This window comes from Paramacrobiotus metropolitanus, unplaced genomic scaffold (genome assembly GCF_019649055.1).
Source record: "Paramacrobiotus metropolitanus isolate TYO unplaced genomic scaffold, Prichtersi_v1.0 Parri_scaffold0000075, whole genome shotgun sequence".
Taxonomy (NCBI): domain Eukaryota; kingdom Metazoa; phylum Tardigrada; class Eutardigrada; order Parachela; family Macrobiotidae; genus Paramacrobiotus; species Paramacrobiotus metropolitanus.
In genome coordinates this window covers 295710-311207 of record NW_026570295.1, presented here as the reverse complement: position 1 = coordinate 311207, position 15498 = coordinate 295710, and the positions used below count along the sequence as shown (strand labels likewise).

The window sequence follows — 15498 nt, the reverse complement described above, 5'->3', positions numbered from 1 at the left end:
GCGCCGGATTCGTCATCTGGGTTTATTCAATCAAACCCATACAGCAACGACCTTTTAATCTGCATCGTTGTCCGCTGATTAAACGCGCACCTGGACGGATTAAATTTCCCCCGGTTTTATTGCATTGTAGACCAGTGTCTTTCCAAATTGAAACGACGAGCCAACATGCTTGCCACGCTACACAATACCAGTACACAAAATTATTTTCTAAGCCATCCCTTTACCAAGTATGTATATCTCTCTTAAACGTTTCCCCGATGGCCAAGGATTTTGCGTATCTGATAAATATTATTCTTTCTTTCAAGTAAAGTGCAGTCGGCCTGATAATCTCTGAGCTTAATTTTCCCGAATGGATAGCGAAAGTTACGTGAAGCTTCTTTGAAGCCCTTGCAATAACGCTACGTTTTATAGAAACTCTAGATTTCCAGAAATTCTAAATAGCGTCCTTTTTTTTCCAGCTAATGGAATTAGAGTTAAGGCGAAGTTTAAATACAAGAATCTTCATGAATAATATCTTGCTTGACTGTAAATTTATTGCGTTTACTAACAGTAAAAACAATTCTCGGTATGGACTCAGTTATAACAAAATATGAAATATTTACAGAATATTATGAGCAGAATAGGATGCATGTCTGTTGGGAACAAAATATGTTCATACGTTGTAAAAGGTTTTTCGCACGCTTTTGTTAAATCTCCACAAAACATAAAACATCTGGGGTTTAACGGTGATCGGAAATATATGTGGAACATTAAACAGCCAGCCAAAATGTTTCCATTTCCCCTTTTCCCTGAAAAGAAGAAAAGCATGTAAACAATAAATTTACCGTTACGTAAAAAGGATGACGACGGTAAAAAAATACCTTAACGGCTATTAAGCCTCTGCTTTCACAGACTAGTTCACTATTCTCCACAATGAACGCCCGCGTTTTGTAACTAAGATGAATTTTACCGCTTTCGCCATGGCTTTCCATTCTCGATGCCGTGTTGACAGCATCTCCAAATCTGTCATGGATATTATGTTAACCTTGATAACAATAATTGCTTATGGTACATGTAACGAGCGTTAACGAGTCAGTACATGCGCAGTTCCTAAATAAAAGCCTACCATTGTGAACAATTAAATGCGTCATATCTGGTTTCTCAAAAAAAGGTCAGTTCGATAAAGATATTTATATCTGTGTCAGTTCCGGCAATGTGAATATGGCGTAATAATAGCACTGGTATTTTTTCTTACAAGCAGTATCGCGGGACTTTACTTCCAATGACGCTTGCTGCACAATGGTCTACGAAAAACAGCTACTGCATTACATATACAAATACGCATTTCGACGATATTTGGGACATCGTACTCACCGGAATGGACGCCTACTCGCAGCATGAGACCTTTCTCAGCCAGATGACTTCCACCGAACGCTTTGTGCAGTGCTTTAGCCATTCGGCACACCGCCGCCGCATGCTCCTTCCCGACACGAACTGGAACACCACTGGCGACCTTTCAATGCAGAAAATTAGTAGAATAATGCGCAAACAATTCGCGGTGTGAACCACGCTAAGTCTTTCATCTACATTGTGCGCATTTTGCGACATTTTAAACAGCCATGGAATGCTATACAGGCGCGAGTATGATACTCTTATAATCCACAAAACTGAGTATACTACCACATAGTGGCGTTTGACTTGACCTCAAACACTGCACTTAAACTCCATAAATGTGGTTATTAGCACGTACAGATACATACATGATAATGTACAGTATAGTACAGTATCTGTGTGTGGCACATTTAGAAATAATAAATTTTACATTACGCTCGGCTCTACAGTACATGTTTTCGATATGCGTATGAATGGCGAAGGCCGATGGATACTACGATTAACACCACAAGCGAAACGTACCATGTAGCAATCGCCGATGGTCTCAATTTTTTGCACCAAATGGTGACTATTGATCTCCACATCAAAGATGCTGTAAATAGCGTTAAGCAGTTCAATAACATCGTAAGGCGTGGCGGTGGCTACCCAGGTTACAAAGCCCGGAAGATCGCTGAATGAAATGGTCACTGCTTCGAAGTATTCCGGTTCGATGGTGACTTTATTTCTCAATTTCTCCACAATGGATCTGAAATGCAAGGTTACGATATTGCTGTCAGAAGAAGGAATTGCGTAGCTTTCACTAGCTTTAAGAAATAGCTTCAACTTTGTAATGTATTTTACAATAATAAGCAAAATTTGCAGTACTGTGCTTTATTACGCAGTTCGAGAGCACAACACGATACCGAAGTATGGCACACTAAAATGCTGCGTTGTTCCTGCTTTACTTTTCAAGCATTAGGACGCCAAAATGCACCCTATAAATTATTGATCGATGATACTTACGAAGGCAACATTTCCCGCAAAAGTACGTCGGCTTTATGTTGTTCATTGAGAAGCTCTTTTGTTTTATCCGCTACGGCATCTTCCAGAACGATGGTATATTCCTCCACGCGTTGCATTATTAATTGCACAATATCATGAGAAGTCGTCCAGGAATGCTCGCTTAACGTTCTTTCAATCATTCGTATTGTCGGTTGTTGTTTGTTGGCTTCCTCGATGCAGTCCTTTAGAAACCGCTCCAGTTTTCGAAACTTTGAGTCTTTCTTTATTGTATCAGTTCCCGCGTGTAAAAACAGTCCCAAAGCGATGGTTGCAAACATATGGATATCGTTACTCTGACCATTCTCCACTGTAGATTTATTCTTGAATGACGCGAGTGTTTTGGATACCGAGTGACGGGAGATGGCACTTGGTCGGTGGTTTTGATTTAAGAGACCGGAAATAACATCGTAGCGCAGTTCGCCAATCTTTAGGCTGAATCTGCCGTCGATCAAGCATTTATCGATGGATAAACTGCCATGAAAGCGAATGGCTGAATGGTGAATATACGACAATCCCTGTAAAGAAGATTTTGTACGTTACAGGAACATGCTGTGGTTGCGACTAATGTTTTCACTAATACAATCTGCAGGTACAGTATTATGCACAGAATATTTTTTGACCAATTTACCGAAGGCCCTACAAGTGAAGTTTTTTTTGTAACATATTTGCTCCCCAGTGAAACAAGTAAGTTAGTATAGCGATTAAGATATAACGTCTGCTATCTGAATAATTTCTGTTTTTCGGTAAGTTCTGTATTACCAATTATTTGTAATATCATTTGAAGATTAAAAACCAAAGTAAAAGTTGTATTCGTACTTGAAATTGAAACTTCTGAAAGCATGTTCAAATTAGTTATGGGCTTTTTGCCACATTAACCATAAGGCAAAAAAAGGCTTAACCATGCATTATTCGAACAAAATCTGTAAGTTTCCGTATAATGGAATTTTCTCACCTGGATAAAATTACGCATTAAAGAGAATACAAACTCCCAGTCTAGCTTTGCGCGCTTATGCAACCCGCTCAAACAACCGCGTGGACAATGGTCGCTAACTAAATATCCCGTCGCGTTTTGCGGATCATAGCAGATCCCGACAAAGGGGTTAACATTGGGATGATGGATTCCACGTAACTGTGCTCAACAGCGCAAATATAATTCATAGCAAATAAAAATGAGATTATTTGTATCTGCGCAAACCTGCTGCAATACGGGAAGACCTAACAAAGCGTTGACATCAAAGCCGGGCGGGGTATCCACCGGCTTGATCCAGACGGTCTTCTCCTTTATCTCGGCCTTGCAGCCTCGCTTTATCGGCTGCTTTGTGGGGATGTGCAGAGCTTCCGCTGGAATCAGCCACCACTTGTCGTTATTCATGGCAGATTTCTTCAGTCTCCTATACAATGAAAATCGCGGTAAACATAAATTTTTTGAAGATAAGTACTGTATAACGGTATCAGATAACACATAAGTGTTATGCCTACTACTGTACATGTATACTTCTATCCAAGAGGGTATGATCTTGTGCATGGTACAGAATTCACCTACGCAGTATAATTTAGCACACTTGTTGAAACTTGCTGTTTCACTTTTAAACACCTTTTCCCTTCACCCTGTTTTATGACGGTATCTTATTTAGAGTTATTATACGTGCGTTCTATTTTACGTTTGCGCAAAAAAGCTAGAAAGCATTACTTTGCAAAACTTTGGGGATGAATTGCGTTACATACCGTACGATAATTATACTAGTTCCGAACAGAATGATCGTTGCTAGCGCCAACGGCAGAACTATCATGAGTATTGGTGTATCTGCAAAATATATTCACGATAAATTATTGTTGTTTTTATTCTGTTACACTGTATTGGACGCGGCGTACAAGGTCCACCAATTATATTTCTGCGACGAGTAATGCTAGTAAAACGCAAATTTTAATTTTATGAATATCAAATTTCATGATTAGTCCATCATGCAGAACATAAACGTCTTTTTAAAGATTTACGGATGTATAAGTAAAACGCCGCTAATATTGCAGTAGTTGTTATAAAATTATTAAATATACGTTATACTAACGTTGTGCGATATACGTTGTGCATACTAACGTTTTTCTTCAGCACACGGTCCCGAAAGCCCGCTATATCCACATTCCGGTTCATCTGGCGGAGGGAATATCAACGGTGACGTGAAACGACCTTCATTGTCTTTGCGAAAACTTGAATAATTTTTTAGCATCCCGTCCACAGAATCGTACCACATTAGCGGCTGTCAGTATATTACAATTTAAAGGCCGTTGCGAAGATATTGTAGGTGAAAAAAACGAAATACCCTCATAATGCCATCAATTTGATCGTATCCATAAATATCTAAATCCAGGTTGCGAGTGCTGTCCATCTTTATAAATGTTTCTCCCGTTTGTAAATCGAAGTTACGATTGGACATCATCTTGACCAGAAGACTCCCGTTGCAGAAATTAATGCTGCGGGAAACTTGTACGGTTTCATTGACAATCTTGGCGAAAAGTTCGATGCTATCGTATGTAGCCCGCACGCTGAAGTTTTCCAGTGGCTGTTTGGTAGAAAAACGGTAAAGTGACAAACCCTGGACAGCAATATTTAGGCATCATGGTACCCGCCTGAGATTCATTGTCGTATAATGGCTTCCCGGTTTTCGGATCCGCGTCGGTTCGAGTTGCCAGCTGGTAATTCAGGTTGGCCACGAGGTCATCAGTTTTATGCGTCGTAACGTATGTAACGCGAGCATAGGTGCTATTCATCTGCAGACAATAAATTCCCGCAGTGCAGATACTTTTGAGCAAAATGCTCCTACCACGATAAACATCTAGATAAACTGTTAACAAAACGAATTAGCGGCACATTCATTCGAAGTACTTTTTACATTCACACCTCGATCGGGTTTTGCATAACAGAAGAAATACAGATACGTACAATGATCGCCCCGTGGCTTCGCTTTGGACCAACTGATCCAAAAGCATGGGTGGTTATATAAACAAACCTTGCATTTTATAAATACCATCAATTTTAATTGCTTGTAAATTAAGTCCTTGTAATATTTAAGCCATAGTATCGTAATATGTTACTTACTTAATACTGCTAAGAAAAATGTTTTCCGGGAGAATTCTCAAGAACAAGCACGTTTTGGGTCAAAGCGGCAGTTCATAATACTAGAATACGGAAGGGCTACATTTCCAGTAGGACTTACTATGGATATTTTCAGCTGGATTATTACGTTAGATCAGATATTCTATCTGATCTAGGGTTTACTGTAGAAAAGCAAACTACGCCGCTTGTTCTCTCCTTTGAAATTACATGTATTGTATTCGTATATCACTGTATATGTTTCGCATAACTATAGTGTACTGTATAGTTACAGCGCGTTCCAATGAAAACAGTTACCGCGTAATTACTAAAATGTTGTTATTTACTGTAAAAGTATAGACCGTCGTACATTTTGGGGACTGTTGGAAAAAAGGGACACCCTTCCATACTGCTCTTGCTCGAGTGGTTGTACAATGAAGTACACCTAGAAGGAGCACAACACTATCATTTCTATTGAATTGTTTGAATGTTTTACAGGGAAGTTAACTCACATATTCCGAGCTTGTCATGTTTTCATTTCGAGCAATATCCTGCAATAACAAATGTACAGAGTACAACGTGCATACGGACGATGGTGACCATTACAAATGTATGCACTTCATTAATTTTGTTTCCGTAATTCGATGATGTGCTTGCTATTACATCGTAAAATTTTTGTGTGCGTACAAACCGGAACTTACCAGGACATTAAGCGCTCTCCCGGTCAATGTCAAAAGAAAAATCACTGTAAAGGAAAAAAATTATGTCTACATCTTTAACTTTTGATCGTAACAAGCTTTTGCCGACCGCCCAACTACAAAATTATGCGGCTATCTGTTTATATCTGTATATATTTTATTGTATTTAAGTTTTATGTACGCGGTACCTCGGCTACGGCTCTTTGCACGTGCAAGTAGAGGTAGCACGGACTGCATATCCTTTCCATCGAAGTTCGTTGATTCGAAGGCGTGCATAGTAGACGAAGCCATAGCCATTCTCATCAATGCATTGCTAAGCAGCCCGTAGAACCCAGCTCCGTTACCGGTATTTGCATCGGTTAACAACGACACGTGCCGCCATCCGTTCTGGTCCAGAATTTTCATCAGTACCATGGCGTAGCTGTCGATATTCCCGCCCAGTGAAACTGCCGTCGGTTGGTGTTCATTACTGAAGGCGTCATCACGGAGCAGCCCGCTGTTCCATAAACAGTTGTTGAAGGTCAGATGCCGTGTGAATAGTTTAATAAATATGGATTTGATGTTATGTTGTCAGTCTACAGGTTGCACAGACCTGTGACGCACCGGAAACTAGCTGCCAAATTGACGGTACAGGTATGTAACGCATACTAGTATTGACAGAACAACAGATGGCCGCTATGGCTGTGCTTTAATACATATTATCCAATATCCACTTACTTGGAGAAGGCAACAATATTCCACTCTGCAGAATGCATAAATATCCAAGTTTTTACATGCAAGTCAAAACTTTCTCTTACGTGCACTGTACATAGTATATAGATAAAGCCAGTACATAACTGTACCTCTTGCTAAATTTGCTGCTTCGAGAAACCCGCCGCACACTAAAACGTACGCAGAATTTGTTATTTTATATACTGTTACATGTACCGTACAGACCACAAATATCAGAAAAACGCGACACATTGCACATTTTTGCAGATGTTTACGAAACTTCAGTCATTACGAATTCAAAGGAAGTTCGCCAAAAAAAGAGATTTCGCCTGCCAAGCGTTTGATAAAAGTTGTAAACAAACCACGTTCTGATTAACGGTAATTAAAAGTCCACGTTAATTACGATATAAATGGTATGCGCAAATTATTCTACAGATAAAAATGAGCAGCTGTCAACGAGTCAGTAAGAAAGAGTCAGCTTTCCAAAGTTTGCAGATATTAGTAAAACCGCACACTAAATACAATACGCTTGACGATATTTGATGCGATTCATACGATAGTAATGCCATTTGCACTCTAAAACTGCGATATGGACGCTGGATAATCTTTTTCGCTTGCATCTACTGTCTATGATTACATTTGCATCTTGCGATTCGGATAAACTTACTTGACCCGATTACAGCCCAACATGTACCACTGTGCGAATGCCGCGCATCTGTATCATCCTGGCTGTAGTAATACTCCCCAAGTAATCCAGGATTGTCGGCATCGGCGTCTTCACACGTTTTATGGGTCATATTATAGATCAGTTTGACTGACATGGTGATATGCGGGGCATAGGTGCGGTTAACCATCTCGGCGGCTAAAAGCAAAGCCGGCTCCGTCCAGGGTAGTGCCGGGCCGACGGGGATGGAACGCGGCAACAGGCTGATCATCTCCAGATGGATGCCCACCGTGACACTGACCAGACTGACAAAAAATATTTTACGTACCGACATTGCAAAGATTCACTGACATAACTGCAATTGCACATAACGTATTTGGTCAATCCTTTTATTGTTGGGTCCAAATCAGGATACGAAGGTATAGTCCGTGGGAAACGGCACCTGGCATAACCCGTTTTTTTTGGTTTGTTTAAACTGGCCGAATTTAAATTCAACTCGTATAGGATTAGGCAAATCACTCTGCACTCTGATGCAACAAATAGTTTTTGCCACCGATTCGAGGATTATTACCGGCTACTGTTGGCACTGTTGACTGGTTAGCAAACATTTCAACGCAGAACTGACACAGACTAACTGCTGCACTTCCGTTGTCTTAACGGACAGGTGTCTTTCAGTGTCGGTGTCTCCCTGGCGCTTAGAGCTGCAGCGTGTGGTTGCATTTGACAATGCTATTTCGCGTTTTTTGTGTCTCTTCAATATTCGAATGATTTTTATTCCGCAGTAAAGAAAAATACAAATATATATGGCAAATGCAGCGCAGTATTTTATAAATTACAATAATCTCTACATCAAACGTCTGCTATGTTGATAAGAGATTGGTTAACGAAGTGCAGATGAATAAAATCAAATCGAGGCGATGCAAATTTTAGGATCATATTTTTTATTTTCTTGATCCATGGCGGCTCGTAGACATGTGCAACGTAAAGTGTGTAGTTTATAGGTCAGACAGCTTTCATATAATATCTTACGCAAATCTTCAAAACCCGCTCGCGTAAAAATGGATGACAGGTGTGCAAAGTTTCCCGGAAAGAAAACTAATAAGACTGGATAGAATACTGATACATAAATCCAGGTAACAGTCACAGTAATCATTAGGCCATAGTACTGCACATTTGCACCGACTAAAGCCGTAAGACGCCATGACGAAAGATCAAACTTAAATATATTACGTTACTAGTCGTAAGGCTTCCTACTGATTCAGCATAAACCTTCAGTGATTAAAAATATGCAATAACGCCTTACAGAATTTCCTGATTGAAGAACTCCCGTCACAAACTGACAACTGCTAACCAAGACGTGCAGTCGAGCGTACGTTTTCTGTACTTTTTTCTTGTTTTTTCCCCTGTGGCAGCGGCCGACGGTCCATTATTGAAGTTGGAATATAAGAATTTTTTCTTTCAATTTCACTGCTCACAGCTTCGGTGTTTGTCGGTTGGAATGAAAGGAAGCATCTGCTACTTATTCCCATACTGTAACCAACATTTTTTAAAACTGAACTTTCTTTTCTTACAATCAGTTATAGAAAATGCTTATACAGATGGTTAAGCTGAACTTACAGTCCTTTGCTAAAGCGTCAACCAAAATGTCTCCATGTCGCCCTTTCCCTGCAACACACACAGTGCAAACATTAATTCGTTCCTGTAACGCCTGTGTTGTCCAGGACACGACCGACAAAATAGATCACGGTATGCCTGTTTGTCATCTTTTGGCCGGTAATTCGCCCTAAATAAATTGCTTACCTTTACCGCCACCATGCCCCGCCTTTCACAAGACAAATCAGTGCCGTCTAAGAAAGCCCGCGTTTTGTAGCTCAGATGCACTTTACCACCTTCACCATGACTTTCCATGCGGGAAGCCGTGTTTACCGCATCACCGAATCTGCCGAGGAACGGTTATCGGACACCCAAACAGAAAAGCTGCATTACTTTATCTTACAAACAGTATCTTGGAACTTTGCTCCCAATCACACTGGCTGCACAATGATCTACAAAAATGGATAACTTTCTCATTTGTCTCAGAATACATAAAATATAGGCAGTGTGAAAAGGAGCCATCCTACCGGAATGAATGCCCACTCGCAAACTAAGTCCCTTCTCCGGTAATTTGCTTCTACTGAACGCTGACTGTAAAGCTTTGGCCAGGCGGCATACGGCCGCGGCATGTTCGGTTCCAACTGGGACGGGTACGCCGCTAGCCACCTAATTAACGCAACAATTCGCATAATGGAATTAAATAATAATTCCCAGGGCTAAAACTGATTCCAGATATTTCTGTAAGACAACTACGCTGTTGCCAACGACTATCCAATAAGTAAAATAACAATTTAATTTTTTTTCTTGGAATTAAAAAAAGGAGTGGGAATGCCAATTTCATACACCGAAATAGTTGACTAGGTCCAGCGTTTTTTACGCATACAAAATGCCCGTACCATATAGCAGTCACCGATGGTCTCGATTTTCTGGACCAAGGTATGACTACTGATCTCTTCGTCAAAGATGCTGTAAATGCTGTTTAGAAGCGCAATGACATCATAAGGCGTTCCTGTGACAACCCAGGTCACAAAACCCGGAAGGTCGCTGAACGAAATGGTCACAGCTTCAAAGTATTCCGGCTCGATAATAACCTTGTTTCGAAGCTTGTCCACTATAGATCTATATAAATTGCAGTTTCGTTAGTTTGTAGATACTCTCTTACGGTTAAGGGAAGTGACCAGAATAGGTGCACACTAGCATAGCACCAAATACCGGTTCATGGGCGAAAACAATTGCTGTCTCTCTCTATTTTCTTCAAAACTTAAATTAAATTTTATAATTTTTGAAATTTATTTTAAAATTAGAAAAAACTGCTAGATTCGTGGTTCCGTGCAGGAACGGTCTTTCATGCTAATGTGCATTTATGTACATGCTAAATTTTAGGCAGATCGGCCTATATACAGATATAACGAGACTTTTGATACACCTTCACAGTTCAAACTTTTTGGGATTTCATTTCGTTCATAACTGCCCAAGCGGATGCTGCGCGCCCAAACAATTTTCATGCCAGTGTATACAAGCCATTTGGCTACAGAATGCAATAAAACGGTGCAAAAAGCTGTTTGGGGATGCGCATAATGAAAGTTCGCGTGCATGTACATAAACGCGGTCGGTGTGAAGTATCAGGGTCACGTCCCTTAACGCGTTCTAGTAGTGTTTATACCGTTATCAGTTAATTGCGATAAAAACATAATGAAACTTACGACGGAAGCATTTCCCGTAGCAGTGTATCGGCTCTCCGCTGCTCAGTCAGCAGCTCCTTGGTCTTTTCGGCTACAGCGTCTTCCAGTACGGCCGTATACTTCTCAACACGCTGCATTACCAGCTCCATCACATCCCGCGCACTGGCTGGCCAATACTCATAAAGCGCTTTGTTAATACTTCGCATGGTAGGTTGCCGTGTGACGCTTTCATCGAAGCATCGCTTTAGAAATTCATGGAAGCGGGAAAATTCGGAGCCATTTATTTCCGTTAGCCCTTGTGATGATAAATTGAGTGCTATAGCGCCCCAAGCACTAACATCATCTTTTTGACCAATTTCAGTTGTGAGTTTCGAATTCGATGCTGGTCGGTGCTTTAGCGGACTTCCTTTGTGGTCTCTTTTTATGAAGCTGATAAGTGCGTCGTACCGCAGCGAACCAATCTTTAGACTGAAACGGCCGTCGATTAGACATTTGTGGATGTCCAGGTTACCGTGATAGCGAAAGGTCGAATTATGGATATACAGGAGACCCTGATAAAAATAGATTAATTTTATGCTATCATCTATTTCGTAACAGTACCTCTGTATTAATTGGCATTATTTTGATTTTTAGCAGCAGGTTAGCACGCAGAACTGCCCACTTTCAATGGCAAGAAATCGCAATTCAGAATAACATCCTTTAAAATTTAATGGCATCCTTTAATGGCATCCTGAAGGCTAGTAGGCTCACCTCCGTTAAGTTTCGCAGAAGGGAAAGCACGAAATCGCCATCCAAAGTCGTGTGTTTTTGTAAGTCTGGCAGAGAACCTCGAGCACAGTGCTCGCTGGCCAAATAAACGCTACTGGTCCGCTGCTGCCAGCAGATACCGACGAAAGTGTTGATATGAGGATGATGAACTCCACGTAACTACAATAATTTGATCAGATCATTATTGATAAATGTTTGCCGCTTTACCGATACATTTTTGTTTGGTGTACGGCCAGCCAGAGACCGACTGGAAGTTTGTCTTTGCATGACTTGCATGCAAAGGGTGTCTGTGCATGATAGTGCAGGGGATAACTGAGTAGTGAGAATAACTGATTACTCTGCCATTTTCGTTATTCTATTCTATGCTTTCTATAAATTTTATTTTTTTGTACCGGTCACCATCAACTTTGATTATCGCCTTGCTGGCTGCAAACCGCCCGAAATATCACCGCGCCCGCTGATTTTGGGGTACCGAATCTTGCTTACTTGGCGTAACACATCCAGCTCCAACAAGGAATCAACAGCGAAATCGGCACTAACACCGACCTTTATGATCCAAACGGATTTTTCTTTGACTTCTGCTTTGCACGACGACACCGAACATGATTGTTTTGGAATGCTCAAATCGCCTGCTGGAATGAGCCACCATTTATCGCTCGCGTTCATCACTTGTTTAAGCCTCATGCAGCAGATACGAGGCTAGTACAAGTATGTCAGTAATTTGTGTAATAATTTTTAGGGGATCTTTATCTCTCTACAAGTACAATGATGAAGAAAGCATAACTACGAGTACTGTATTTCTGCACAAGATATTGCAGTTAGTAGAAAGATCATGACTCACAATACGACGAGAATGCTGGCAGCGGCAAAAAGTACGATTGCTCCTATTACTGGCGCAATGATAGTCGGTAGCGATGAACCTGTACATTCCAAGCCAATACGCTCATTTTATTAACGATGGAGCCGGCTTAACAAAAGAATTTGTAATCAACGCTATAAAACTTTGTTGCTGCTCCTCTGGTAATCGGCATTATGGTAAGTTGATTATGTAGATTTCACAGATCAGAATTTATTGCACAATTAATTCTCGTCATACCGCCGATTAATTAATTAAATTAATTTTACCGTAAAGTACCTCTAGCACAAGGCCCAAGTTTTCCGTTATAACCACACTCCGGTTCATCTCGCGGTGGTTGAAGGAGCGGGGAGCTAGACAATCCTCCATCGCTCTTGTCGAAAGCCGAGTACGTTTCCAGGGTATTCTTTACTGAGTTGTACCACATTAAAGGCTAACAAAGGCAGAGGTCATAAGAAAGGATAAACCCTTGCCGCAGAATACGCTAGTCACCTTCATAGATTTAGCGGTTAAATTATATCCATAAATATCCAAATCCAAATTGCGGGTGCCATCACTGGTAATAAACATTTCTCCGGTTTGCAAAAGAAAACTGCGATTCGACATCCTCCTGGCTAAAACGCTTCCACTACAGAGGTCAGAGTGCGGATGCACATGCTGGATTTCGTTGACGAGTTTGGCGAAGAGCTCGATACTGTCGTAAGCTGCTCGCACGCTGAAGTTATCCAGTGGCTGTTCGACACAAGACTCGTTGTATATTTGCATCAACAATTGTTTGTTTATAAACCAACCTGGCTTTCGGCATTATAAAGAGGCTTTCCGGTTCGACGGTCTGGAGGTGTTCGTGCGGCGAGTTGCCAATTTAATGCAGCGACAGCCTCCCCAGATTTATGTGCCGTTACGTAAATAACCCGAGAATAAGTTTCGGACATCTGAAATAAACAGTTCACATAGCCCAGTCCAAAAATAATCCATTTTTACCCCGATGGCTGATAGAGAAGCTTGAAAGACGGCACCTCTTCTGAAGCTGAAGAGAACAGCGTAACACGTCCATATTGGTCTTGCTCCAGTGGCTGGACAATGAAGTACACCTGTTGATTAATTAAAGAAGTATTAATGATTTTTCCACCTTGGTTTTTAAAACCTGGTCGTGGGCGATTACTCTTACGTAGTCGGAGGTCGTCATGTTCTCCTTGTGGGCGATTTCCTGCGAAAAACTATTTGGCAAGTACGTCACAAATTAAAACTGATAAGCACATCACTCACTAAGATTTTTTGCGCTTTTGCCGTAAAGGTCAGAAGAAATATAACTGCAATACAATATCTTATTCTACATCAAGGTACAGTATACTGTAAATTGTATACTACATATCTATATTCTACAGCACGCTAACTTACCACGACTGCGAGATTTGGCACGAATGAGCAATGCACCGACAGACTGTACATCCGAACCGTCAAAGTTCGTCGGCTCAATTGCATACATTTTTTTACGGAAAGCCTTGGACATTTTCGTCAGAGCATCGCTAAGAAGTCCATAAAAGAACGCTGGGCCGGGTCCGATATCCGCCAGTATGGAGGCGTGCAGCCAGCCGTATTGCTCCAGAATGTTCATCAGTACCAAGGCGTAGCTGTCGATACCCCACCCAGTGAGACGGCTGTTGGTTGCCGTTGATTGTTGAAGGCGTCGCGGCGCACCAGTCCACTATTATTAATAATATCAATGATTCGTTCTATTATCAATGATTCGTTCATAAAAAGTAAAATATTAACGCAGGTGCAATAATTACATAAAAATGGATATTTCTGGTTTGGCGGTTCAATTAAACTGGCCACCAACAACGATTTCATCCCTGAATAACCCATATTTGTTATCACCTGCGCATGTCTTTCTCAAGATCAATTCGAAAATGCAATTTGGACTTATAAAGTCTCGAAACCTTTCCCTTTAGGCGTGGAACTTACTTGGAAAACGCCAAGATATTCCATTCTGAAGCACGAACAGATTAGACTGATTGCACATATTATACTTTAAGACTAGGTCGCTTATTAGACATTTACCTCGTGCTAAGTTGGCTGCTTCATTAAGACCTCCGCAAGCTGCAGATCAATTCAAATCAATTAAAGTGACCACAAATCAATTAAACTGACCAAAAGCCAACGTTAACCATCGCCTACAGATGAATCATATCCTTCTTAAATTTTAATATTATGATAATTGTATATAACATGATGCTATCTATACACGCTACAAAGACATCCATTAAATTTTGAAGTTGAAGTACTCGTACATATTCATGATCAATTCATATGACATCGCCAGGATTCTGTAAAGGGTTCGCGATATTTTGAGCTTGTAGACATTTTACAGCCTTAATATACCGGTAAAATAAGAACAATGTCTTACTTTAAATTGCCAACGTAGGAAACTTATTAAAGCAGCTTTATAGCATGCCCACGCACAATGCGCTGAATAGCGCCGATATGCAATACGCCGCAAATACAATACAAAGCGGTCTCATAATTTTTGGACAAACAGCGCATTTGGCAACTTACTCAAACCCATCACAGCCAAGCACCCGTCTCTCTTGTACTGCTTATGGTCTTGAGTGTAATAATACTGTCCGAGTAATCCGGGATTATCGGCATCAGCATCCTCGCATATTTTATGGGACATGTTGAAGATAAGTTTGACTGACATGGTGATATGTGGTGCATAGGTGCGATTGACCATCTCGGCGGCCAAGAACAAGGCCGGTTCCGTCCAGGGCAGTGCCGGCCCAACGGGGATGGAACGCGGTAGCAGGCTAATCATCTCCAGATGGATACCGGTCGCGGTGTCCAGGAAATTTAAGAACACCAAAATTATCACCGGCATTTTTGCAACTAGCGGTAGATCAAGCACAGATGACTGTTGCAACGGTGGTACGTCGATAAAAAGTCATCCGTAAAAATTCAATCAACATGGTGCGATGATTGATGATTCCATTACGAAACTCACTGCGGAAATACCTCTTGCTGGAAGC

General features: G+C 41.0%; 3 protein-coding genes across 3 annotated transcripts; all 3 read right to left on the bottom strand.

Annotated features, from left to right (window-relative positions):
* Positions 1–712: 712 nt before the first annotated feature.
* Positions 713–3784, bottom strand: LOC129595208 (atrial natriuretic peptide receptor 1-like). Its single transcript, XM_055492137.1, has 8 exons — positions 3608–3784; positions 3365–3541; positions 2374–2927; positions 1894–2116; positions 1354–1492; positions 1235–1283; positions 861–1002; positions 713–788 (listed from the first exon to the last, which is right to left on the bottom strand). Exons 1-8 carry the CDS (start codon positions 3782–3784, stop codon positions 750–752), a joined length of 1500 nt encoding a protein of 499 aa, XP_055348112.1. The 3' UTR covers positions 713–749.
* A 718-nt stretch (positions 3785–4502) lies between these two features.
* LOC129595207 (atrial natriuretic peptide receptor 1-like) lies at positions 4503–7907 on the bottom strand. Its single transcript, XM_055492135.1, has 10 exons — positions 7577–7907; positions 7041–7079; positions 6916–6940; positions 6387–6694; positions 6202–6245; positions 6013–6051; positions 5871–5945; positions 5038–5178; positions 4731–5003; positions 4503–4667 (listed from the first exon to the last, which is right to left on the bottom strand). Exons 1-10 carry the CDS (start codon positions 7905–7907, stop codon positions 4503–4505), a joined length of 1440 nt encoding a protein of 479 aa, XP_055348110.1.
* Positions 7908–9493: 1586 nt separating this feature from the next.
* On the bottom strand, positions 9494–11030 carry LOC129595263 (retinal guanylyl cyclase 1-like). The gene is made up of 4 exons (XM_055492203.1): positions 10870–11030; positions 10063–10285; positions 9694–9832; positions 9494–9618 (listed from the first exon to the last, which is right to left on the bottom strand). Exons 1-4 carry the CDS (start codon positions 10995–10997, stop codon positions 9566–9568), a joined length of 543 nt encoding a protein of 180 aa, XP_055348178.1. The 5' UTR covers positions 10998–11030; the 3' UTR covers positions 9494–9565.
* Between the last annotated feature and the right edge of the window lie 4468 nt (positions 11031–15498).

Coding starts and splice junctions, on each gene's coding strand:
- LOC129595208 (XM_055492137.1), bottom strand. CDS start 3,784: ATGAATAACGACAAGTGGTGGCTGATTCCAGCGGAAGCTCTGCACATC. Junction 2,928..3,364: donor TAATGCGTAATTTTATCCAG/GTGAGAAAATTC, acceptor TCTTCTTTACAG/GGATTGTCGTATATTCACCA. Junction 2,117..2,373: donor TTGCGGGAAATGTTGCCTTC/GTAAGTATCATC, acceptor CTTGCATTTCAG/ATCCATTGTGGAGAAATTGA.
- LOC129595207 (XM_055492135.1), bottom strand. CDS start 7,907: ATGTCGGTACGTAAAATATTTTTTGTCAGTCTGGTCAGTGTCACGGTG. Junction 6,695..6,915: donor AATATTGTTGCCTTCTCCAA/GTAAGTGGATAT, acceptor TTTATGGAACAG/CGGGCTGCTCCGTGATGACG. Junction 5,004..5,037: donor TATACGACAATGAATCTCAG/GCGGGTACCATG, acceptor ATTGCTGTCCAG/GGTTTGTCACTTTACCGTTT.
- LOC129595263 (XM_055492203.1), bottom strand. CDS start 10,997: ATGGAGCTGGTAATGCAGCGTGTTGAGAAGTATACGGCCGTACTGGAA. Junction 9,833..10,062: donor CCATCGGTGACTGCTATATG/GTACGGGCATTT, acceptor TGCGTTAATTAG/GTGGCTAGCGGCGTACCCGT. Junction 9,619..9,693: donor GCGAGTGGGCATTCATTCCG/GTAGGATGGCTC, acceptor CCATTTTTGTAG/ATCATTGTGCAGCCAGTGTG.